The sequence below is a fragment of the Eubalaena glacialis genome, chromosome 17, assembly GCF_028564815.1.
Source record: "Eubalaena glacialis isolate mEubGla1 chromosome 17, mEubGla1.1.hap2.+ XY, whole genome shotgun sequence".
NCBI classification, from domain to species: domain Eukaryota; kingdom Metazoa; phylum Chordata; class Mammalia; order Artiodactyla; family Balaenidae; genus Eubalaena; species Eubalaena glacialis.
In genome coordinates, this window is record NC_083732.1 from 70,604,035 (window position 1) to 70,630,932 (window position 26,898).

At 40.0% G+C, this 26,898-nt stretch overlaps 1 protein-coding gene across 1 annotated transcript in view; it reads right to left on the minus strand.

The window, feature by feature from the left end:
* Positions 1-11,752: 11,752 nt before the first annotated feature.
* SNTB1 (syntrophin beta 1) overlaps positions 11,753-26,898 on the minus strand; it is a 243,128-nt gene continuing 227,982 nt past the window's right edge. The window contains exons 6-8 of the mRNA XM_061171686.1: positions 23,599-23,795; positions 15,997-16,187; positions 11,753-13,112 (exon numbers count right to left, since the gene is read on the minus strand). Of these exons, the coding sequence (XP_061027669.1) occupies positions 13,020-13,112; positions 15,997-16,187; positions 23,599-23,795 (481 nt within the window). The 3' untranslated portion in view covers positions 11,753-13,019. The remainder of the gene's footprint in view (positions 13,113-15,996; positions 16,188-23,598; positions 23,796-26,898) is intronic.

Consider the following 26,898-nt stretch of genomic DNA (forward strand, 5'->3'; position numbering starts at 1 on the left):
GTCTTCATTTCTTTTCATTCTTTTTTCTTTAGTCTGTTCCGCAGCAGTGAATTCCACCATTCTGTCTTCCAGGTCACTTATCCGTTCTTCTGCCTCAGTTATTCTACTATTGATTCCTTCTAGTGTAGTTTTCATTTCAGTTATTGTATTGGTCATCTGTGTTTGTTTGTTCTTTAATTCTTCTAGGTCTTTGTTAATCATTTCTTGCATCTTCTCAATCTTTGCCTCCATTCTTATTCCAAGGTCCTGGATCATCTTCACTATCATTATTCTGAATTCTTTTTCTGGAAGGTTGCCTATCTCCACTTCATTTAGTTGTTTTTCTGGGGTTTTTTCTTGTTCCTTCATCTGGTATATAGCCCTCTGCCTTTTCATCTTGTCTATCTTTCTGTAAATGTGGTTTCTGTTCCACAGGCTGCAGGACTGTAGTTTTTCTTGCTTCTGCTGTCTGCCCTCTGGTGGTTGAGGCTATCTAAGAGGCTTGATGGGAGGCTCTGGAGGTGGGTAGAGCTGACTGTTGCTGTGGCGGTCAGAGCTCTGTAAAACTTTAATCCACTTGACTGTTGCTGGGTGGGGCTGGGTTCCCTCCCTGTTGGTTGTTTTGCCTGAGGCAACCCAACACTGGAGCCTACCCGGGCTCTTTGGTGGGGCTAATGGCAGACTCTGGGAGGGCTCACGCCAAGGAGTACTTCCCAGAACCTCCGCTGCCAGTGTCCTTGTCCCCACGGTGAAACAGAGCCAGCCCCCGCCTCTGCAGGAGACCCCCCAACACCAGCAGTTATGTCTGGTTCAGTCTCCTCCAGGGTCACTGCTCCTTCCCCTGGGTCCCGATGCACACACTATTTTGTGTACGCCCTCCAAGAGTGGGTTCTCTGTTTCCCCCAGTCCTGTCGAAGTCCTGCAATCAATTCCCACTAGGCTTCAAAGTCTGATTCTCTATGAATTCCTCCTCCCGTTGCCGGACCCCCAGGTTGGGAAGCCTGACGTGGGGCTCAGAACTTTCACTCCAGTGGGTGGACTTCTGTGGTATAAGTGCTCGCCAGTCTGTGAGTCACCCACCCAGCAGTTATGGGATTTGATTTTACTCTGATTGCACCCCTCCTACCGTCTCACTGTGGCTTCTCCTCTGTCCTTGGACGTGGGGTATCCTCCTTGGTGAAGTCCAGTGTCTTCCTGTCGATGATTGTCCAGCAGCCAGTTGTGATTCTGGTGCTCTCGCAAGAGGGAGTGAGAGCACGTCCTTCTACTCCGCCATCTTGGTTAATCCTCTAAAATTTGAGATATTATATGCAGAAATGGTGTAGAGCTTGGATTCTGGATTGAGAGCATGTGTGTTCAAATTGGCTCTCTTAATGAGTCTTAAGTAAGACATTGCCAGTGGTTTTTCTCATGTGTTCCAGTAGCATGATTTATTGGACGGCCCCTGATTTAGAAAATATTGGCAAGAAAATTCACACAGTTAGCCATGTTCCCTTACCGCTGCCCTAGAGCCACCACTGTTTTAGCTATTCATGTTTATTTCATGTTATTATGAAGAAAGAGCAAAACTTTTGAAAATAAGACACAGTGAAAATGACTAAGTACAGACTCCCAGAAAAAAAATATCTTTTCCCATGGCAGAAAATCTGGAAAATGTGGAAAATACAAAAAAGAGTGGAAAAAATTCTAGCATTGTTTCTATCTATAGGTAACCACTGTTAATATTTTTAAACATTATGTTTAAAATATTTTCAAAATTGGTGTCATACGTGTGTGTATGTTTGTGTATGTGTGTTTATATGTGTGATATGTGTATATATGTAAATTTATAGCCTGCTTTTCACTTAACAATGTGATATAACTTAATGATATATGATATAAAATGATTTTTATATCATATATCATCATTTTAATAACTGCATGATACAAATGAACCACAATTTGTTAAATCAATCCCTCATTGTTAGACATATGAGTTCAATTTTTCCTTATTAAAAATAAAACTTTAATGAATATTCCTGGTACATCACTGATTATTCCTTAGTATAAGTTTTTCGGAGTGGAATTTGTGATTTTTGGTAAATTTTTCGAAATTGCCTTTCTGAGAGATCAGTTCGTACACCCACCAGCAGAGTCCCCGTTTCCTTTTCCGATGGCTGAAAATAGTGAGGGTGAACATTTAAAAAAATATGTTGGCCGCTTTTTTAGTCAATTTAATTGGTCAAAGAAATTAATTCCTAAATTTCTAGATGCCTTCCTGGAATTCCAAAGCTGATCTCCACATTATCCACGTCAGGGCCTAGACTCCCACAGGGTCAGAGGATTGGGCTGCAGCCTCCCTTATTTGGGCTTCCGGAGAAGGGGAGTTACAAGCCTTCCCTATCCCTGCACGCTTTCCATACTCGGATACTACTTTAACTTAACTTCCATGCTGTACTCATACTTCATACCTTTTGTGAACGTCCCATAAAAAATATTTCAAAGTAAAAAGTGACAAGATATTTCAGATAAATTTGAAAGCAGGTACAAAGGAGAGATCTAAAAGGCCCAAAGACTTCAGGTCAATTTTTGGAATAGACTAAAAGTCATGGAAGAAAAGGCAGGCTGAACTGAGGTTCAGCTGTACATCCTTTGGGCTATGTTCCAGGAGAGGAGCCCTGCTGACCAGTTGTTCTGTCTATATATACGATAAGTATGAGGGGGACCTTGAAAAGCATGTGGGAGGGAGAATATAGGCTGAGCTTAGATATCAGCTGTTCTGAGGAGTTATTTCCCAGTGCTGGGAATAATGCCTAAAGCGCCCACTCTTTATGAGGACTCTTTTTTGGAGAAAGAGGGAGCCACAGGGCTGGACTAGCTCAGCTCCGTTATATAGTGATGGTACATTTGGCAAAATTGTTGCCTACATAACCTGGAAAAGAGAATTTGTACCAAATGAACTCATGGATGTAGTTAAGGTTATTTCCAGACAGAATGCTAAAAGTGTCAATGAGCCATTTGTTTGTTTATTTGGCTGAATACAATAAGGTGCAGGACAAGATAGATGAACAGGAGGAGGGACTGTTCAGTTTTCTAGCAGCATTTTGAGGAGATACAGAGGGCTTAGAACATTCTGGATTGGAAAATAAAATGTTTTCCCGCTTCTAGTATCTGTAATGGCAAAATATTCTCCAAGTAAGTAATAGCCTCAAGAAAAAGATCAAACCAAAGGTTTAGCAATATAATTCTTTATTAAGACCTTAGAAATATTTAAAGTAAACTCTCTTAGCAAGACAAAAGGGCTTTTAAGAATCTTCAGGGTGTTGCCCCATAGCACTCTGACACCCAAAGTAAAGAGGACCTGTCCTGAAAAGAATTGTGGGTGTGGTTTTCATCTAATAGACTAGACTATCACTTGATACATAGAAAGCCCACAAATTTTATTTTTATTGGAGATGTAATTCACATATTACGAAATTCACCCTTTAGGGTGTATAATCTAGCAGGTTTTAGTATATCCACAAAGTTGTGTAATCATCACCACTGTCTAATTCCATAACATTTTCATCACCCCAGTAGAAATTCCATATCTACTAGCAGTCATTTTCTGTTCACCACTGGCAACCACTAATCTGCTTTCTGTTCTCTGGATTTGCCTATTCTGGACATTTGGTGTACGTGGACTAATACAATTTATGGTCTTTTGTGTCTGGTTTCTTTTACTTAGCATGAGGTTTTCACGGTTCATCCATGTTGTAGCACGTATCAGCGTTTCACTGTATGAACCTGCCACATTTTGTTTATCCATTCATCAGTTGATGCACATTTGGGCTGATACCACTTTTTGGCTCTCATGAATAATGCTACTATGGAGGTTTATATACAAGTTTTGGCATAGACATATATTTCCAGTTATCTTGGGTATATGCCTAGGATTGGAATTGTTGGACTGTATATTCAACAGTAACTCTGTTTAATTTTTTGAGAAAAGGCAGACTGTTTTCCAAAGCAGCTGCACCACTTGACATTTCCACCAGCAGTTCCAATTTCTCCACATCCTTGCTAATACTTGTTATTATTTTTCTTCTGACAAACGATAGGAAATGTGAGGTACTATCTCATAGTGGTTTTGATTTGCATTTCTCTGATAAATAATGATGTTGAGCATCTTTTCACATGCTTATTGGCCATTTGCATATTTTCTTTTGGGAAATGTCCACCAAATCCTTTTTTAAGGACTTTTAGGTGGGATTATTTCTCTTTTTATTGTTGAGTTATAAGAATTCTTTATATTTTCTGGATTCTAGTCCCTTATCTATGATTTACAAATATTTTCTCCAATTCTGTCCTTCTACTTTACGGTTTTATCTCTTACATTTAAGTCTATGATCCATTTTGAGTTAATTTTTGTGTATGGTGTGAAGAAGGGATCCACCATCATTCTTTGACATACAGGTATCCAGTTTTACCAGCATAATCCGTTGAAAAGACAGTTCTTTCTCCATTGAATTTTCTTGGCAACAGAAAGTCCATAAAATTTTAAGGAATTTGTATCAAAATGAAAAGAGACTTCTGAGCCACCAAATTTCAGTGGGCATGAAGCAGGATGAGAAAACTGTTCAGTTGCAAACATGGACTATTTTTTTATGGAAAAGAAAGACTTTTCAGAAAGTCAAAGCCAAGAGGCCAAAGGGCAGAGCCAAGAGTAATGGACTAGAGTACCACTCCCAGGTAGCAGAAATGAACCCTGGTTCGCATCCCCTGCCCCGGGAAGGGATAAGTGGTGACATGTGCCCAGCTGGATTTCAGAATTACTGTGAACTAGTGATTAGTCCCTTAACAAAGGAAGTGTCTGCTGCAGTTACCCTGTCCCTGCCTCACCATTGTATGTTGGACGTAGGGATGGCAGTTAACTTAGGTTTCTTAGGTCACAATATTCTGGATTTTTAAAAGCCACACCCTGAGTCTCATCCCTATCTGGACTGATGAAAATCATGAAATACTGGACTTTATCCCATATTGGGAGGAAATGAGCATATTTTGTATGTAAGAGAAATGAAAATAATTGTGGCCAGAGAGTGGAATGCAGTAGGTTTAACATGGCCACAAAGCTTTGAGCTCCTCCCATCAAGAGATGGAGTCTATCTCCCTCGTCCCTGCATCTGGGCTGGCAGTGTGACTTGCTTTGACTGGTAGACTATGGTATAAATGACATGGTGTTAGCTAGAACCTAGGCTTTGACCATCTTGCAGCTTCTGGTTTGCTCTTGTAGAACCTTGCCTGAATGTAAGGTAGGCACATAAGGGAACTGGTCTAGCCTACTAGATGTTGAGAGGCCATATGGAAGAGAACTGAGGTGACCCGGCAGACAGCCAGACCGGCTGCAAGATAGTGAGTGAGCCATCTTGGACCTTCCAGTCCAACAGAATGCTCCAGCTACATACAGCCATATTCTGTGAGTGAGCCCAGGCAACCCACAGAATAGTGAGACAATATGCCACTGTGTTCTAAGCCACTAGGTTGTGAGGTGGTTTGTTCTGTGTAAACGTTAGGTTCTGTTCACGTTGAAGAATTCATTGAGAGGCCAGGTGCAAGAAGGAAAGTTGCAAAAATTTCATTGATTAAGGCCTTAGTTCGAAGGCCTGACTTGAAGAAGAAAGAAATAGCTTCTTTTTGGACTGGATTTGCCTTTCTTGGGAGACCCAGAAAACTTGCAGAGGAAGCATTTCCTTCACCCCTTGTGCAGGTGAAAATTACAAAGCAGAGACACTGCAATTAATGAGGTGTTGTGAAGGTCTTTCCTGGACTCTCCTTTGAGTTCTTGGGAGGAATAGACTATATTCATCCAAAGAATTACAGTTGAAAGTTGCTGAAAATATAACGGGCTTTATTTCTTGAAAAGAACAAAGTTTTTTTTCAACATTCCCAGGCGCTGCTCCAAGCTAAGGCAGAATCACAGCCATCAGGCCAAGTGTGACAGCAGGATGGGCTCTGCCCGAGGCTAGAGTCAGGGTTAGAGACCTTGCCCGTGTGACACCTGTGCCTTGGGGGATGGGCTGCGTGTGCATCAGCTCCCACTTCTCTTGTGCCCACTGGGCATCCTTAGTTTTCACCGTCCTCCACCTCTGCCCTACTCTTTTTGCTGTGACACTGTCTGAGCAATGTTCTCAGTGTCGAGTCTTATACTCTTGCAATAAACGGCCTTTTTTATGTCGAAGGAAAAAAACCAATGGAGGATAAAAGGCCAAAATACAGGTTCCTACTGCTTTTCTGTTATCAGACAAATGTGTTTCCATACCTTACTTGGACATGGTTTAGTTATTTTAATGAGGTATTAGACTTGCTTCCCCTAGTGAAATCCAATTTAGTGTAATTTAGAGGACTGGGTGAGATGATAATCAATTTCCGGTCCTATATTCAAATAGTTCTATTATTCAAGATTTTATAAACAAGTTAAAAATATTATTCACTACTATCAGAACATTACTTACCCATAAAAAGAAAACCTTTTTTAAAAGAGGATTTTTAAATGCACATTTAAGAAGTTCATGTAATATAGTGGGTATTATGGTCATATGATCCCTGGCCCCATTTCTCAGCAGTAACTAGTAAGAGGCCTTTTTAAAAAAATGTATCCTTGTGGACATTTTTATACAAGTACAAGCATATTATACACACGTCCATTGCTCCTCAACCGAGCAGACCCAACACCCCTTTTAATGTCCCCTTTGCTATCATCAGGTGAAATTCATAAATACTGGTCTTAGGCCAAGTTCCCTAGAAAATGAAACATGAGGCAAGGATTAGGTGCTGATGCTTTATTTAGGAGGCCCAATTCCAAGGCCTTCACTGAGAGTGAAGACAAGAAGGGGGCAAAAGGCAGCGAAGGCAGGGAAGCAAGGCAGGTGATGCTTGATGACACTGGCAGCTGCTTCATGAAGCCCAGAGAGACACAGCCAGCCACCCAGCAGGTGTGCAGTCACATGGGATACCTCTCAGGATATATGGTGCATGGAGGGTCCACAGGAAGGAGGCAGAGGAAGATTATCTGCTCAGCTCCTTCCTATGATTATCTCCCGTTTGGCTCCACAAAGGTTTCAATAAATCGCCTACAGATCAGGGTTGCTCAGGTCATCACCTTTAGCAGCTGCTCAGGACACCGGTTCCTGTGCCCTACAGAGTGGCTTTTCATCCAAGTCTGGCATTGATGACAGAACCCAGAAATGCAAGTATGTCTCTCCTTAGCCTGGCTGCCTGGCAGCAGCCCAGGGGAGAGGTCAGGGGAAGCAGCGTTTCCAGGCAAGCATTGGATTGGCTCTAAGTGGCAGAAACACTTATGTCAAGCAGAGCTGTCTGTGGTGATGCCTGAAGTTGAATAAGCAGTGGAAAAGTCTGGGAGACCAGACAATCGCATTGAGGGAATCTGAGGAGATACATAGGATGTGCCTAGTAGAGTAATCTAACCTACATGCACTCAGAAATTTTTTTTAAATTGATATCCTCTAATTGTAAAGAAGTTTTGGAAAAGATTAATGATAATAAAATAATATGCATTTCAATATGGAGAAGCTGGGGTACTACTACACTGAAAGACAAAATGAAGTAGTCGAATATTTGACTTTTAGTTGGATTCAGCATGAATGAGGCACATATAATAGCCGTCATGTGTTTGACTCAAGTACCACAAACACACTCGCTACCAGTGGCTTGTTTTTATAAAATGTTTTATAAAATGCCCTGAGCAAAACGAAAACACCACCTTTCTTCCATATGCATGATAGTTGTATACCTAGAAAATTCAGAATATATTGAATCAGTCAAAAAATGTTTTCATTTGTAAAATGTAGTCGGGTCTAGGGTCAGACCATTATATGCGTTTTTTTACCTAACTCAGAGGGCACAAAAATTGTGTGGGAAATGGTTCTATTGGATGTGAGGACTGTCGTCACATTGCAGGGAATCTAACCAACCCTGGCTCTTGTTCAGCAAACTGATAGCGTCATACTCCTGCACCCTTCCCCCGCCCCAGCCCCATCATTGTGACAACACTAGCACAGACTTCCAAATGCCCCACAGTACCATTCTTCTTGAGAACCACTTCTTTTTAAAGAACAAATGGACTATATATCTACATATCTGTATCTATATCTGCATTTTGCAGAACTTGCATTTAGAAATTTTGTCCATATTAGATGGACCATTCTTTGTAACAGTTGCAGAATATTCTGATGCATCGGTGAGCCATGATTTATTTAGCTCTATTGACGGTCACGTTGACCTTTTCAGCTTCTTGTTACGAATGTTGCTGCAAAGATGATCGTTATACATTAGTCTTTGTGCACTTCTGTAATATATCTGTAGGATAAATTCCCATAAGTCAAAAGGTACATGTATTTGTAAATGTTTATAGATATTGCAAAATTGCCCTCCAAATTATTGCCAAATATATACCTACTAATGGGTGTATAAATGCCTGTTTTCCCATCACTTCCCACCACTAAGTATTGTGGAAGCATTAATCTTGGCCAATTGGTTCCTTAAAGATAAAAACGAGGAAGTTTAAATATCCTATTTAAAGCCATTTTCAGATCATTTTATATTACCTAGGAGCCCCCAGCCTTGATTTGTCTTTTATACAGGACACTCACGTGGAAAAGAGATTGGACTTTCAGTGTTTTCTAGAGTAGAACAGGGTGATGACTAAAATTGACAAAGACGTTAAGTTTTGGCTCTACGAGTGTAAGAACTTTCTAACAACTCTAGCCATCCGGCAAGGGGATGGCCGGCCTCAGGAGATAAGGAGCCCCCTCCCCATAGCTGAAAATTTTCAATTTCAGGTGGAATGAACAAGTGCAAGGGATGTTCAGGAAAAGATTCCTGAATTTAGTGGCATATGCTACAAGGTCAATGTTTCTCAAAACGTAGTACTTGGATTATAGTGTATGTGGTGGTGGTACAGATTTTTCCAAAAATTATAATTGGTGTACATTCATTTTTATATGTATACACCATGTTGCTATAATACTAGCAAATTCCATATCCTAAAATATCAATACTAAGGTAGTATTGCTAAAATTATAGGTAAACTTTGAGCAATAATGCGCTTGATGACTGCTAGCGTCTCTTCAAAACAGATTCTACGGTTCTAAGTCTCAATACTACTAAATTTTCAAATAGTAAAAGACTTCTCAACCCCAGCCTGTTACATTTATTACAAGTAACTTAGACATGAACCAAGTTCTACAGAGAATTTGAGTATTTGGAGCTTGGTGTACAGGTAAAATCCCATGAAAATTTAGTTAAAATGAGAGTTGAAAGCCCTAAGCCCCAGGTGAAGACCCATCCTGGAACTATACACACAAAAACACACAAAAAAATTGCTAGTGGCATCATCCCCCCCACCTCCATCCACTAGCACCTTTCAAGGCCAGTCTTGGAGGAAGAGACTAACAGGATGTGTCTTTACACTCCCATATCCCTCTGTGGCTATTAGGAAACCACCAGCCAGCCCACCATATTCAGAGATGAATATTTATTTAATTCATATATCAATTTTACATGATATCCATAGTGCTATAAACATAGGCACATTTTTTTTTTAAACTTTTTTTTTTTAATGGTACATTCAAAAATTATTCCCTTACCCCAGTCTACTCCAATCCCCTCAAGATAGAGTATCCAGTATTTGTAACAGGGGCCAGAAAGGCCCTGCTCATTAATTTTAGAAGAACCCTTCTGCCCATTAAGACCTCCTTCTGACTTCAACCAAGCAGGGTCAACAAGCATTTGGATAAAGAAACATGCATTTTTCAGCATTTTAATGCATCAATTGATAGAATTAATTAAATGTCTCTGCCTGTTTTTTTTTTTTTAATTTATAGAGAGAATGTTTTGCTTATTTCTTTTAAATTTTATTTATTTATTTATTTATTTATGGCTGTGTTGGGTCTTCGTTTCTGTGCGAGGGCTCTCTCCAGTTGTGGCAAGTGGGGGCCACTCTTCATCGCAGTGCGCGGGCCTCTCACTATCGCGGCCTCTCTTGTTGCGGAGCACAGGCTCCAGACGCGCAGGCTCAGTAATTGTGGCTCACGGGCCCAGCTGCTCCGCGGCATGTGGGATCTTCCAGGACCAGGGCTCGAACCCGTGTCCCCTGCATCGGCAGGCGGATTCTTAACCACTACGCCACCAGGGAAGCCCCCCCCTGAGTGTTTTTTTTAATAGGTTTATAGTTTTGTTCCTCCTATGTAATTCAAGTCAGAAAAAAAAAATTGATATCTATCTTCCTGTTGGCTTTCTTTAAATTCCAATGGGATGGTTTAAAGATATGTCACCACACCAAAGGGCTCACCTTATCACATCTAACAAATGGGCAGCTTCCCACAAAATATAGATTAAGACATCATGCATTGGTGTTGGTTTGCCCCTAAAAGGACAGACGTTGTGAGTTTAATCATTCATCAATTCAAATAAGAAACAGATTGAGCACAGAGGGAACTGGACAAAAACAAACCCCCCAAAATCACTCAGTTGATTTGCTAACCGTACCCACGCACGATCCAGATGTATGAGTTTGTGTTATTCACAACATTCATAACACACATCAACAAGATTAAATCTGCAGTGTAAAGTTATAACCTGTTGAATTCAGAATGAGAAAACAAATGAGTATTTAAATTGATTCATCATAGCCACTCTGATATGATACAATTTAACTTTGAGGAAGAAAAATGATTTATATACACAATTCTCTTAGTAAAATTTTCTACTTCTTGCTAATAACACATTTTAATTCAGAAAATGCATTAATTTTATTCAAATATACTTTTCTAAAATATAAATATTTAAATTAATATAAACACGGAGAATGTAGTTTCTGTTGACCCGCATCCAGATATTAATCAGTCCAAAACTCAAGTGATGAAGAAATAATATTTGTAATTATGATCATTTTGTCTATAAATATATAATAGGATCTCTGCAACTAAATTATGAGTAATTAACTCACGCTTCATGTAGTACTGAGCACCTTAGATTACACATTGTTGAATTAAGCTATTGGCATTAATATATGTATTTTAATATGTTATTTACAATACACAAGTATAATTCTCTTGTATAACAACATTCCAGTGATTTTGAAAATATATAATGAAAGAGTACGTTACAATTTACAATTCATCAAAGCTTTCCTACAATATTCAGGCTGGGACTTCACTCTTCAGCATTTTAAAATAGGAAACAAAACAAAACAAAACAAAATCAGTGTCCTAAAGCTGTGTTTTCCAAAATGGTTTTTTTGTTTTGTTTTGTTTTGTGTGTGTGTGTTTTAACACTAGCTTCATAAGATGCTCCTTTAGAGAGGAGTTCTGTAGGTAAGCGTTAGGAATGGCACACAGGATGCCCCCCCTTGCTGAATCGCAATGTGCAATAAAGTCTTTGAGGAGGCCTGCAATCATGAAATCTGTTTAACATTTTTTAACTCAGTATTGAACAAACATTTTTGATGACCAACCCCTTTAATTCCCCCCCCCCGACAACACACCAGTCAATCAATGCCCCTTGGAACTTGTATTACATGTTACTTGTATTACTTGGGGGAAACACTGATCTAAAATAAAATGCTGATCTAAAGTAAAACTCAAGAAACACATGTATCTGAGTGAACAAAATCACATTCTTTTAAAACAGTTTTACTTTTTAAAGCTCTTTGCATAGGTATTTGCTAAAATACGGTTCTGAAAAATAACACACAAACCTACCTGGAACATTTGTCTATGTAAAACTATAGGGGAGAGAACGGTTACAAATACAGAAATTCTAGAGCTAATTTTCAAGATTTGAGGAAAGTGACTTTAAAATCAAATAATAGGTGTGTTTTCAGTGAATTTGTTTTGAAAGATAAAAGCAAAAGTGTTAAATCAGTAATATGCTATACGATGTCTGAAAATATTCTTGTAGAAAAATATCAGGTCTTTATATTATTTCCCTGGAATTCCAAAAGAGCTGTGGATGCTATTGATGGGTTTGATTATAACATTGGCTCTCTATGTAAAACCCAGCATTAACCAGAATCATATAAGGCTGCTCTATTACTTGCTTGAAAATGCATGCATAGAAGCACAGGCAGAAACAAGGGCCAATAAATTGCTCAGTACTTCCACCGAAAACCACAAAATGGGGAAAATTAGTTAACCCCGCATGAATTATTTTATATATATATATATGGCGATCTTTTTAAAAAATCCATAATTTGCTTTTATAAATAAAGCTATAAGTCATGGCTCTAAGATAGCAGACCTTGGGTATGAGTGTAGTCCCAGAATTAATCATCTTTCACGCACACCACTCTTCAGCAAAGCTTTGCAATTTAAGCAGTCTACTTTGGCTCAGAATCCACCAGCTTACAGCTCAGATCAGTATCTGATGCTTTATTTAATTCTCACTCATAAGCTAATAAGAACACTTCAGAATCATTCTACATCATTGAAAGATAATTCATTAAGAAAAAGTAACAGCTGTTTCACACTTAAATAAAAGGTGGGTTTCCATTTGAAGTACTTTTCTTTCCTTACCAGCGAAAGTCAACTCAATTAGAAATAGGAAATAAAGCACAATAAAACAAGGGGTCCTTATTACTGGGGTGGGGAGGGGAGAGGTGAAAAATGTCCATTTCTCATCTATACAGCCCTTGCTTACCTGGGTGAACCAGTTGCCTAGAAACTGGTATGATTAAGATCTGCACATGCTGTTCTAATGTTCATGTCCTTGACTGTCATTATTTAAAAGCTATGCTGTGTATTTCCAATCAGCCTCACCTCTTTACCCTTTTACTGTTCTAAAAAGACAGTTTTATTCTGATAGTCCTTGTGGAATTTTTCTGAAGGTACCCTTTATAGTTGCTGAAATTGAAAGAGGAGTCTGGGACTATTACACAGGACTCTTGGGATCTAAAGCTGACAGTGGCATGCTACATCTGGTGCATCACTGCAAATGGTGTCTGATAGGACACTTTTCGGTGGCATCGCAGCCCTCCTTTTCTCAAAGGCAATTCGCTCCTCTGTTCAGGCCACCAACCCCAGCCTTGTAATCTTAGCTGAGAGGAAGGAATGAATGATGAAAACAATCGGCTTGGGGCAGGAATGAAGGTCCAGCTGCTGAAATTCAAAAAGAAGAGAACATGAAAGATTTTAAACCAATGCTTGATACAAAATAGTGATTTACACATCAAACAGATCTATGCACTTCCTGCTTTCAAGTGTTAACTGGAGCAATTGTGTTTTTAAATCCTTGCCCCCCAGTGAGATAAAAAAATAACTCTTTGAACTTATTCCTTACATCTCATATATCTTTTTTTCCAAAATAAGTTCTGTGAAATTTATACATACCTGTAGCATAAATATCAGTGTTGCCCTTCTTGACTGTCTAAACCATTTATTTTGGGTATCACGATAGTGATATTATTTATGTTGGATTAGGTACAGTATGAAGCAGTACTAAATTTCACATCATAGGTTTGAGTCCTGGTTCTAACACTTTTTAGATGTGTACATAATCTTGGACAAGTCACTGAAAAATTTTTCCAGACCTATCTAACTCACAGCGGGTAGAGTATTAAAATGAGATACTGTATGTGAAAATTCCTTATAAACCATAAAATGCAGAACCCAGGTTTTGAAGCAGCTGTGTCCTCACTGTCCTACACTCTTGGACTGTTGTAATCACGAACATCACTTGTCTGTTAAGACCCCCTCTAAAGTTTTCTCTTTCTCCATGTGTTCCTACTGGGCTGGCACGTGGTCAGAGCCTAATAGGCTGAATTTTTATCACCTGACCTAATTCAGGAGCATTGAGCGTGTTGCTCCCAATTCTCATCCACTGTCCCCAATTCTGTTCTGATGATGACACTGCTGGGGAATAACAACCTGATCATAAAATAACATCCAGCAAAGTTAAGTTGTACTTAGCATGAACCAGGTGCTGTGTTAAATATTTTCTATATACTATCTTATTTAATTTTCACAAAATCCCTATGAGGTAGCTATCGTTACTATCTCTATGTTTTATATGGGAAACTAAGATTTGGAGAAGTTATAAAACTTTCTGAGATCATAGATCTTGCAGTAAAGAGAAAGCATGGACTCAAACGCAGGTCTATCTGATGCCAGAGTCTGGGCTTAATCACCATATTCTATTTCACTAACACAGAATGCAACTTTTAGAAGTAAGCTTAAAGATTATCTACTTCAGTCACTGTATTTTATGGATAAAGACTCAGATCCAAAGAAATAAAAGGACTTGCGCAAGACAACTGGTGAGTTAGTTCCACACTCAGAAAGAGAGCAAGGGTCTCCTGACCCTCAATTGATTGCATTTTGTACAACTCACCTCTGCTCCTTTCCTCCTCCCTGGCACCTGCCTCTGGGGGTTGCGTAGCTAGACCCTGGGGGAGCTGTGTCTGAACTTGAGCTTATCAGCCTAATATATTGGCAGCAAAAAATCAGTCCTTCCTAAGTCTTTCAAGTCAGGTCGTAATTACAGGCAGAAAGGCTGAAATTTAGACATAAGTGATTTTTCCTCATGGGCAAAAATAGCCTTGAATTTTCAAGCCATGGATAAAACAGGAGACTGCGTCTTGTTCTTTACCCTGCTGCTAGGGAGTAGTCACCCTTAGGAAAAAGTGCACAGCTGGGTGATGGATAGAGCAGCAACTGAACCAGAAGCGTCCTCAGCAAAACTTTCTTCTTTCCAAACTGGTGCTTCAGGCTGAATTTACTGATTGAACACACAAATAAACAACAAAATTCTATAAAATTCTGCGGATCCATTTTAAAGGTGAGAAAAATGACTGGCTGGAAATTGTTCTCAGAAAGTGAGTTCAGATCACCTGTCAGCCACAGGGCACTGACTTCATCATGACTCCTGTGACACCCATAGGAAGAAACCTGGTACTGCACTGGGGCTAGTAGTACTGCATGATCTAGGACAGTGGTGCTGAAACTTTGAGATTTCAGGCTCCTATGCTCTTTCAAGTGTGGCCCTGGCCCTTTCCTTCAGAGAGACGGGAGTAGGGAGAGGGAGAATTGTGCAAGGCTAGTAGCTGAGTTAAAATGACTAGATCTTTAAAACTGAGGTTTATCTCTGCATTTTATATATCCCCTGTCCCCGTTATCAAGTGTGAGTCAATAGATATTTGTTGGCTAGGAAGGACCTAGACAGAGACTAGTTGTTCCAAATCAAGGGCCTGTTTGAAGTTCTACATTCCACAGCTTAAATGAGATGCTATGTCTTCTTGAGAACTATACTTGCTAGAAAGTAGAAGAATGTGCAACTTTCACCCTTCAGTGGAACTAGAGTAACATATGATTTCACTATGGTAGGCAGTAACGATCACAGGAAATCATGATTTTAAATACATGGGCAATTTGCAATGATATGAGAAGTATAAATGTTATGTTAACTGACAAACTTGCTGATTTTGTTGGACACTTTTTGATATGAGCTCAAAACTTCTGGGCCTCTCTCCACTCAGGAAGACTTGACCAGTTTTGCTGGGTTTCCTCACTGCCCCTCCACTCTGCCCCTTCCCACCCCCTCCCTGTCTGTGCTCTCCATGCTCTCTGCTCCTTTGAGACCTCCCAGATTGCCAGGACTGGTGTTTTATATCCCTACATCCCTGACACCTAGCACAATGCCCAGGTTAGATCAGATGCTTGATACTTTTAAACAATGAATGGTATATCTTAAAGCTGGTGGGACCCTCTTTGAAAAGAATTTAATGCTGACTTTGTAAAGGATCCTTTCCTTTGATTCAAGTATTTCTGTAATATTCCAATGGAAAATGAGACTAAAGTAAAGAACTGTGAAAAAATTGGATCCCCTCACTGTTTTTCAAGGTTCAATTAAGACATGAACCTGTAAGTACTTTGTAAATAGTCAAATGCTAAATAAATACAGGCAGCGTTATGTTTGCAGGCCATAACGGGTGTACTGCAAGACAAAATATATGAAACCACACTGTCTAAAGAAAAGTACACTTACAAGCTCTCCATCTTTGCCTCCAAAATCTAAATACAGCATCCTGATTCCATCATCTGAAGACATTTTCAGCTTTTCATAAGGAGCCTGTATGATTGTCTTGGGAAAGACACCCTCCTGTGGTTCAGTGGTAATAGAAAATCCATTCTCATAATGTATGGTCAACCGGCACTCCTGGTTTTTATAGGTGCAAGCTGAGAGAGACAGATGGAGACAGAAGTATGAACAATGGAAGTCCATCCATTTTCCCAGGCACTTAAGCTTCTAGTCTCCCCAAACCCAGGGCCCAGCCACCAACTTCTTTCTAAGGTTAAAAATTAATAATCATGCATGAAAATATTCTCCTTAGATTGATTGTGATATTGTAATTTAACTTGCCCTGTGAAACTAAGGGAAATAAACTGAAAGAAATTCCTTTTGCTGGGATTTACTGAATTTTGTCTGGGCTCTAGCCCTTATATGACCATCTGACAACATGTATGTAGGGAGACGGGTGTTCCAATGGGCTTGTATCAAGCTGAAAAAACTGACGTTTGATTTAGAGTAAGCTACCTCTGATCATCATCAACACACACACAATCAATCAGTCAATCGATTGATTGATCAATGCCATGTCTACCACCTGGTGAAAGAAGCAAGCAATCCCCCAGTGACATTACCCAAGTTAACAAAAACACATGTAAGAAGTCGGGAGTGAGTAGTGAAAAAATAACCTGATTTTTAACTTTAAAAAAGTTGAATAAAGCTCATTTTAGAAACAGAAAGAAGTGCTTTTTGAGTTTCCCTGATGATCTGATCGTCTTGGGTCCTGGAAAAGCTGCTGTTGCAGATCGGTGTCAGATTTGGCACCTTCGGCGAAGGATGCTGTTTCCTCCCTCTGTCCAGTGTGGTATTCAGGAACCTCAGCTGGTGTCCACAAGGTGCCCTCTGATCCAATGGAACAAAAGTAAAACCTTTTGATCTGGTTAGGTGCCAGCATTTATCTGTGGTCCGCCTTGCGTTTAGGAAAAGAGACCAGTGCTCTCAGATTATGAGCTGGACAGGGGGACTGCCACCTGATTCCAAGTTCCCATTAGGAAGACTTGTGAGTGTTTAAAACCCTTAATCAAAAAGTTCTGGAGGGGGCTTCCCTGGTGGCGCAGTGGTTGAGAGTCTGCCTGCCAATGCAGGGGACACGGGTTCGAGCCCTGGTCTGGGAAGATCCCACATGCCACGGAGCAGCTGGGCCCGTGAGCCACAATTACTGAGCCTGCGCGTCTGGAGCCTGTGCTCCGCAACAAGAGAGGCCGCGATAGTGAGAGGCCCGCGCACCGCGATGAAGAGTGGCCCCCGCTTGCCGCCTCGCACAGAAACGAAGACCCAACACAGCCACAAATAAAAAAAAAAAAAAAAAAAAAAAAAAAAGTTCTGGAGGGAATTCCCTAGCGGTCCAGTGGTTAGGACTTGGCACTTTCACTGCCGGGCCCCGGTTCGATCCCTGGTCGGGGAAGTAAGACCGCGCAAGCCGCTCCGCCAAAAAAAAAAAAAGCAGAAGTATCAGATTGGATTTTTTTGCCTCACAAAACACCACATTTAACAGGCCCTGGCAAGTCAGTTGGCTCTGGCCTTCATATACATCTGAAAGCTCTTTGGGGATACGAGGACATAGGCAGTATTGATTACTCTCTACCACCTTTAGCTCAGCTCAGCTTTATAAACCAAACTGAATTTCACCTCAGCACACTTTGGAAGCAGGACCTTAGCTTCATATTATAGGTGATAAAAGCAAAGCTCAGAGAGGTGAACATGTCACAACCCAGTGGTTTAGATTTCAAAATTCAAGTTCTTTCCTTCCAGTCTGTCTTGTACAGCCTTCTCACACTCTGGTGCTCAGGATGGGAGGCATGGGGGGAGGGATCTTGGCAAAGAGGCTCTCAGAGTAATAACTGGGGTGGGGGGAGCCCCTCAGAGTTTGGGGGAAGAAACAGATTGTCTATCTGCTCAAAGAATGAGGTGGCTTTGAATTGGTTAAAACATATACCCCTTCCTTCGACTGACCGCAGCCATCTTTCAACTTGTAACAAAGGGTTGATATTTTCCAAAGGTGCATTCTCTAATAGGTCTATGAGTCCTGGGAGGAGCCCCTTGGCAAGTCTTAAGTTATCCTCTCAGAAGGGCCCTAGACCTCTGCTACCTGTCCAGTTCAAGGATGACCAAAACATAACATAGACACGGCACAGATGTAGTTACGACTTCCCATCTCGAATCCTCGTTTTTGAAAGTTTTCACTTCTAATATCTGCAGAATATATGGGAGCCTGAGCTCTAAACATGTTTTTTTCCCCCTTCCTCTATGTTTGAATTTGAAAGCTGTGCCACTGGATGGTTTGAATTAATTGACTGTGGTTACTTTTAATTTTAATTGACCTAAAGTGGTATTCATGGCCTTTATATAATGTAATCAGTTATCTGAAGACGTTTTTAATCTACACAGGATAAATTGAACCCATTATCACATTAATTGAAGCTCTGATTAAAACATGAGCCCCTTCCCCCAACTCTCTGCAGGCATCTTTCCATTTGAAACTGGGCTGCACCTTTGGCCATTTCCATAATTTCTTCTCTCCCACCACCCAGCTAGCTCAGTCCACACAATTCTTTGTTATTCTCCTTTGGCTGGTCTATCAACAGCCTCATTGTTTTCCTGTCAAAGTAGAGTTCAGCTTACTGAGAGAAGGATTTTATGAAATTTGTGGAATGTAAACTAAACCAAACCCCCTTGGCCATCTTCATTCTTTTCTAGAACACCCCAGAAGTTGTTGCAAGGAGTCTGGACTTCTCTGCAATTACACGTATAACTTCATTAAATTTAGTTTTCAGGTGACTTGAGCCTTTTCCAACTCTCAGGTTTGAAACTCTAGATTTTCGTGCCATACAGAGTAGGCGTCAAAAATAAAAACTTCAGTGACACTCCTAGAGACATTTTCAACAATGTTGGAAAATATTGGGGGGTACTAACTCGTTTCAGGATAATTTTTTTTTTTTAATTTATTTATTTATGGCTGTGCTGGGTCTTCGTTTCTGTGCGAGGGCCCTCTCTAGTTGGGGCAAGTGGGGGCCGCTCTTCATCGCGGTGCGCGGGCCTCTCACTATCGCGGCCTCTCTTGTTGCAGAGCACAGGCTCCAGACGCGCAGGCTCAGCAACTGTGGCTCACGGGCCCAGCCGCTCCGCGGCATGTGGGATCTTCCCAGACCAGGGCTCGAACCCGTGTCTCCTGCATTGGCAGGCAGATTCTCAACCACTGCGCCACCAGGGAAGCCCCCCAGGATAACTTTTAAAAGACAGTGATTATCTCAGAGATGCTGCAGCAGAAATTCTACAAAACATCTGGTTTTTCATGTTTGCACCAGTAAAGGAAATGTGGAGAAGCCCTACTACATGTTGACGTTGTGTCCCATCTTTTAGAATCCTCCTGGGCGCTGGAGGAAGTTGCACCCTAGTGCAGTACTGCACACAGAGTGGTCCACGGACGAGCATCAGCACCGCCTGGTATCGTACTAGATGCAAATTCCCAGGCCCCGCCCCGGAACTGCTGCGTCACAATCTCTAGGGATGGGCATCAGCAATCGGAGGCTTCTGAGGGTACAACTAAAAAACTTTCTTTTTGTTGTTGTTGTTTTCAGTGTGACGAAAGTTTGGAAACACTGTACCTAAGAGGTCTTTTTTTTTTTAAGGCCAACAATTTATTTTAACCTAAAGTAAACACAAAATGTCTTGTTTTTATATGGCAACCCTCCGTGGGTGAAACACCTAATTCAGGCACCTCAAGAGACAGATATTCGTTTAGGATAGAGAAATAGTTCTGCTTCAGAGCAGAGATGGAGAAAGGATTTATATTCCACTTAACTAATTCTTTTTAAAAGATTTTTTTTTATTGTGGTAAAAGTTACATATTATAAAACATACTATTTTAACCATATTTAACCTTATACTATTTTAACCATATTTAACTATTTAACCAGTTCAGTGGCACTAAGTACATTCACATTGTTGTGCAACTCCCACCATCATCCATCTCCCAAATTTTTCACCATCTAAACAGAAACTCTGTCCCCATTAAACACTAACTCCCCATTCCCCCTCCCCCGCCCACCTCCCAGCCCCTGGCATCTACCAATGTACTTTCTGACTCTATGAATTCGGCTATTCTACGTACCTCGTGTAAGTGGACTCAAACAGTATTTGTCTGCATCTAATGTATATTGGAGTGCATTTTTAAGGTTAACTTAATATATGTCCTTCAAACAGATTGTACCGTCTTTCCCCCCGCCCTGTGCTATACAGTAGGCCCTCACCAGCCATCTACTTCATATACACTAGTGTACATACGTCAATCGCAATCTCCCAATCCATCCCACCCCCGAACTTGGTGTCCATACGTTCGTTCTCTATGTCTGTGTCTCTATTTCTGCTTTGCAAATAGGTTCATCTGAACCATTTTTCTAAATTCCACATACATGCATTAATATATTTGTTTTTCTCTTTCTGACTTACTTCACTCTGTATGACAGTTTCTAAGTCCATCCATGTCTCTATAAATGGCACAATTTCGTTCCTTTTTATGGCTGAGTAATAGTCCACTGTATATATATATCTTCTTTATCCATTCCTTGGTTGATGGACATTTAGGTTGCGTCTATGTCCTGGCTATTGTAAATAATGCTGCTATGAACATTGGGGTGCATATATCTTTTGGAATTACAGTTTTCTCAGGGTATATGCTGAGGAATGGGATTGCTGGGTCATGTGGTAGTTCTATTTTTAGTTTTTTTAAGGAACCTCCATACTGTTCTCCATAGTGGCTGTATCATAGTGCAAGAGGGTTCCCTTTTCTCCACACCCTCTCCAGCATTTATTGCTTGTAGATTTTTTGATGATGGCCATTCTGGCTGGTGTGAGGTGATACCTCATTGTAGCTTTGATTTGCATTTCTCTGATAGTTAGTGATGTTGAGCATCTTTTCATGTGCCTCTTGGCCATCTGTATGTCTTCTTTGGAGAAAAGTCTATTTAGGTCTGCCACCCATTTTTTGATTGGGTTCTTTGTTTTCTTTGATATTGAGCTGCATGAGCTGTTTGTATATATTGGAGATTAATCCCTTGTCAGTTGCTTCATTTGCAAACATTTTCTCCCATTCTGAGGGTTGTCGTCTCGTCTTGTTTATGGCTTCCTTTGCTGTGCAAAAGCTTTTAAGTTTAATTAGGTCTCATTTGTTTGTTTTTGTTTTTATTTTCATTACTCTAGGAGGTGGATCAAAAAAGATCTTGCTGTGATTTATGTCAAAGAGTGTTCTGCCTATGTTTACCTCTAAGAGTTTTATAGTGTCTGGACTTACATTTAGGTCTTTAATCCATTTCAAGTTCATTTTTGTGTACGGTGTTGGGGAGTGTTCTAATTTCATTCTTTTACACGTAGCTGTCCAGTTGTCCCAGCACCACTTATTGAAGTGGCTGTCTTTTCTCCATTGTATATTCTTGCCTCCTTTGTCATACATTAGGTGACCATAGGTGTGTGGGTTTATCTCTGGGCTTTCTATCCTGTTCCATTGATCTATATTTCTGTTTTTGTGCCAGTACCATACTGTCTTGATTACTGTAGCTTTGTAGTAGAGTCTGAAGTCAGGGAGTCTGATTCCTCCAGCTCCGCTTTTCTTTCTCAAGATTGCTTTGACTATTCGGGGTCTTTTGTGTTTCCATACAGACTGTGAAATTTTTTGTTCTAGTTCTGTGAAAAATGCCATTGGTAGTTTGATAGGGGTTGCATTGAATCTGTAGATTGCTTTGGGTAGTATAGTCATTTTCACAATGTTGATTCTTCAAGTCCAAGAACATGGTATATCTCTCCATCTGTTTGTGTTGTCTTTGATTTCTTTCATCAGTATCTTATAGTTTTCTGAGTACAAGTCTTTTGTCTCCCTAGGTAGGTTTATTCCTAGGTATTTTATTCTTTTTGTTGCAATGGTAAATGGGAGTGTTTCCTTAATTTCTCTTTCTGATCTTTCTTTGCTAGTGTATAGGAATGCAAGAGATTTCTGTGCATTAATCTTGTATCCTGCAACTTTTCCAAATTCATTGATTAGCTCTAGTAGTTTTCTGGTGGCATCTTTAGGATTCTCTATGTATAGTATCATGTCATCTGCAAACAGTGACAGTTTTACTTCTTCTTTTCCAATTTGTATTCCTTTTATTTCTTTGTCTTCTCTGATTGCTGTGGCTAGGACTTCCAAAGCTATGTTGAATAAAAGTGGTGAGAGTGGATATCCTTGTCTTGTTCCTGATCTTAGAGGAAATGCTTTCAGTTTTTCACCATTGAGAATGATGTTTGCTATGGGTTTGTCATATATGGCCTTTGAGGCCATATGTTGAGGTAGGTTCTCCCTATGCCCACTTTCTGGAGAGTTTTTATCATCAATGGGTGTTGAATTTTGTCAGAAGTTTTTCTCCATCTATTGAGATGGTCATATGGTTTTTATTCTTCATTTTGTTAATATGGTGTATCACATTGATTGATTTGCGTATACTGAAGAATCCTTGCATCCCTGGGATAAATCCCATTTGATCATGGTGTATGATCCTTTTAATGTGTTGCTGGAGTCTGTTTGCTAGTATTTTGTTGAGGATATTTGTGTCTATGTTCAACAGTGATATTGGTCTGTAATTTTCTTTTATTGTAGTGTCTTTGTCTGGTTTTGGTATCAGGGTGATGGTGGCCTTGTAGAATGAGCTTGGGAGTGTTCAATTTGAGAAGGATAGGTGTTAGCTCTTCTCTAAATGTTTGATAGAATTTGCCCGTGAAGTCATCTGGTCCTGGACTTTTGTTTGTTGGAAGATTTTTAATCACAGTTTCAATTTCATTACTTGTGATTGGTCTGTTCATATTTTCTATTTCTTCTTGGTTCAGTCCTGGAAGGTTGTACCTTTCTAAGAATTTGTCCATTTCTTCCAGGTTCTCCATTTTATTAGCATATAGTTGTTTGTAGTAGTCTCTTATGATCCTTTGTATTTCTGTGGTGTAAGCTGTAATTTCTCCTTTTTCATTTCTAATTTTATAGATTTGAGTCCTCTCCCTTTTTTTCTTCATGAGTCTGGCTAAAGGTTGATCAATTTTGTTTATCTTTTCAAAGAACCAGCTTTTAATTTCATTGATCTTTGGTATTGTTTTCTTGGTTTCTATTTCATTTATTTCACAACCTTAGAGGTCTTGTGGGAAAATCCTGTTCATCCAGAGCAGATACCATCAGGGCTTTCTACCATGTTGGAAATGTTCTAGATTTGCACTGTCTACCATGGTAGAAATGACATCTCACTATCTAAGTTACCCACTTTTCCTGAATGAAGATGAGATAAGGCTTTTCACAATCAAACCCCTAGGTTCCATTTTAGTAGGGCATTCAGTGCCTTAATTTAGAAGAATTTTAAATTTACCTCTGGAATTTAAGTTTATCTCTGGAATTTTAAGTACCCCAAATGGCCAGTAATGGAAACAATTTTGAGGCTGTGGTGGAGTAGAGGGTGCATTCTTTCCATAAGGATGTGACATCACAAGACCAAAGCCAGCAATGCTCACCTGTGGTGACTTCAGTAGTGAGTTCAGCTGAGTTATGGCACCCCTGTACTATGCTCCTTGTCCAATGTGAGAGGTCCCTGCTGATCTCAGCCCTGAAGAGATGCGTTTCAATACCCTGCCTGGTACCAGTTCGTGTTGCAAAGGACAGATCTACACCAGCCTGGGGTGATCCTTTCCCTGGACCTGAATGGACCAGCCTGTTGAGAAAAACAGAGAGAGAGAAATTATCAAAATGGAAACTACTGTATTCACCTGATACACCTGTGAAAAGCCCCAAATTGGTGATTTGCTCTCAATTTTCTGATCCGGAAGCAAAAGGTCCACTATACCCTAATGTTCGCCATGGTTTTCTGCCATCTCCCCACCCAGTGCCTGGCCAATGGTAGAGTGAGATTAGCATAGTGGCCAAGAACTGTGCATCCGGTTGACTATGCAGAGGAATTGAATATTGTGACTTTAACTTTATTTAGACAAATTCAGCTATACTCACTCAACCAAAAAGGAAGATAATTAAGTAAATGATTGAGAGAACAATTTAAATGATGTGGAAAATCCCATCTCCCCCATTCCATTCCTGGGCATATGTATGACCCAGTGAGAGCATGAGACAAGAAAGGATATCTATTGTTTCCTGGGTTAGACTTAGTTACCCCCTGTGTTTCTTGTACTTTGGATCATCTGGCTGCACTGAATGCACTTCTGGGCATGCATTTCTCATGCACACAGCCTCCAAATGCGAGCAGACAACCAGGGGACTCAGCTGAAGAAGTAGCAATCTGTGTGTCGGTGTTAAAGCTTGAAAAAGAACAGTAATGCTGGACTTCTTGAGACATGGAAGAGAACTGCATTTTATGGGAGATTAAAGGGATTTTCAAGAGTGATTGTTTTTTAACATCTTTATTGGAGTATAATTGCTTTACAATGGTGTGTTAGTTTCTGCTTTATAACAAAGTGAATCAGCTATACGTATACATATACCCCCATATCCCCTGCCTCTTGGGTCTCCCTCCCACCCTCCCTATCCCACCCCTCTAGGTGGTCACAAAGCACCAAGCTGATCTCCCTGTGCTATGTGGCTGCTTCCCACTACCTACGTATTTTACATTTGGTACTGTATATATGTCCATGCCACTCTCTCACTTCGTGCCAGCTTACCCTTCCCCCTCCTCGTGTCCTCAAGTCCATTCCTTACGTCTGCGTCTTTATTCCTGTCCTGTGCCTAGGTCCTTCAGAACCTTTTTTTTTTAAAATTCCATATGTATGTGTTAGCATACGGTATTTGTCTTTCTCTTTCTGACTTACTTCACTCTGTATGACAGACTCTAGGTCCATCCACCTCACTATAAATAACTCAATTTCGTTTCTTTTTATGGCTGAGTAATATTCCATTGTATATATGTGACACATCTTCTTTATCCATTCATCTGTCGATGGACACTTAGGTTGCTTCCATGTTCTGCTATTGTAAATAGTGCTGCAATGAACATTGTGGTATATATCTCTTTTTGAATTATGGTTTTCTCAGGGTATATGCCCAGTAGTGGTATTACTGGGTCGTATGGTAGTTCTATTTTTAGTTTTTTAAGGAACCTCCATACTGTTCTCCATAGTGGCTGTGTCAATTTACATTCCCACCAACAGTGCAAGAGTGTTCCCTTTTCTCCACACCCTCTCCAGCATTTATTGTTTGTAGATTTTTTGATGATGGCCATTCTGACCGGTGTGAGATGATACCTCATTGTAGTTTTGATTTTCATTTCTCTAATGATTATTGATGTTGAGCATCCTTTCATGTGTTTGTTGGAAATCTGTATATCTTCTTTGGAGAAATGTCTATTTAGGTCCTCTGCCCATTTTTGGATAGGGTTGTTTGGGTTTTCTGATATTGAGCTGCATGAGCTGCTTGTAAATTTTGGACATTAATCCTTTGTCAGTTGCTTTGTTTGCAAATATTTTCTCCCATTCTCAGGGCTGTCTTTTCGTCTTGTTTATGGTTTCCTTCACTGTGCAAAACCTTTTAAGTTTCATCAGGTCCCATTTGTTTGTTTTTGTTTTTATTTCTATTTCTCTAGGAGGTGGGTCAAAAAGGATCTTGCTGTGATTTATGTCATACAGTGTTCTGCCTGTGTTTTCCTCTAAGAGTTTGATAGTGTCTGACCTTACATTTAGGTCTTTAATCCATTTCAAGTTTATTTTTGTGTATGGTGTTAGGGAGTGTTCTAATTTCATTCTTTTACATGTAGCTGTCCAGTTGTCCCAGCACCACTTGTTGAAGTGGCTGTCTTTTCTCCATTGCATATTCTTGACTCCTTTATCAAAGATAAGGTGACCATATGTGTGTGGGTTTATCCCTGGGCTTTCTATCCTGTTTCATTGATTGATATTTCTGTTTTTGTGCCAATACCATACTGTCTTGATTACTGTAGCTTTGTAGTAGAGTCTGAAGTCAGGGAGTCTGATTCCTCCAGCTCCGCTTTTCTTTCTCAAGATTGCTTTGGCTATTCAGGGTCTTTTGTGTTTCCATACAGATTGTGAAATTTTTTGTTCTAGTTCTGTGAAAAATGCCATTGGTAGTTTGATAGGGGTTGCATTGAATCTGTAGATTGCTTTGGGTAGTATAGTCATTTTCACAATGTTGATTCTTCCAGTCCAAGAACATGGTATATCTCTTCATCTGTTTGTATCATCTTTAATTTGTTTCATCAGTGTCTTATAGTTTTCTGCATACAGGTCTTTTGTCTCCTTAGGTAGATTTATTCCTTGGTATTTTATTCTTTTTTTTGCAGTGGTAAATGGGAGTGTTTCCTTAATTTCTCTTTCAGATTTTCCATCATCAGTGTATAGGAATGCAAGAGATTTCTGTGCATTAATTTTGTATCCTGCTACTTTACCAAATTCATTGATTAGCTCTAGTAGTTTTCTGGTAGCATCTTTAGGATTCTCTATGTATAGTATCATGTCATCTGCAAACAGTGACAGCTTTACTTCTTCTTTCCCGATTTGGATTCCTTTTATTTCTTTTTCTTCTTTGACTGCTGTGGCTACAACTTCCAAAACTATGTTGAATAATAGTGGTGAGAGCGGGCAACCTTGTCTTGTTCCTGATCTTAGAGGAAATGCTTTCAGTTTTTCACCATTGAAAACGATGTTGGCTGTGGGTTTTTCATATATGGCCTTTATTATGTTGAGTTAAGTTCCCTCTATGCCTACTTTCTGGAGGGTTTTTATCATAAATGGGTGCTGAATTTTGTCAAAAGCTTTTTCTGCATCCATTGAGATTATCATATGGGTTTTATCCTT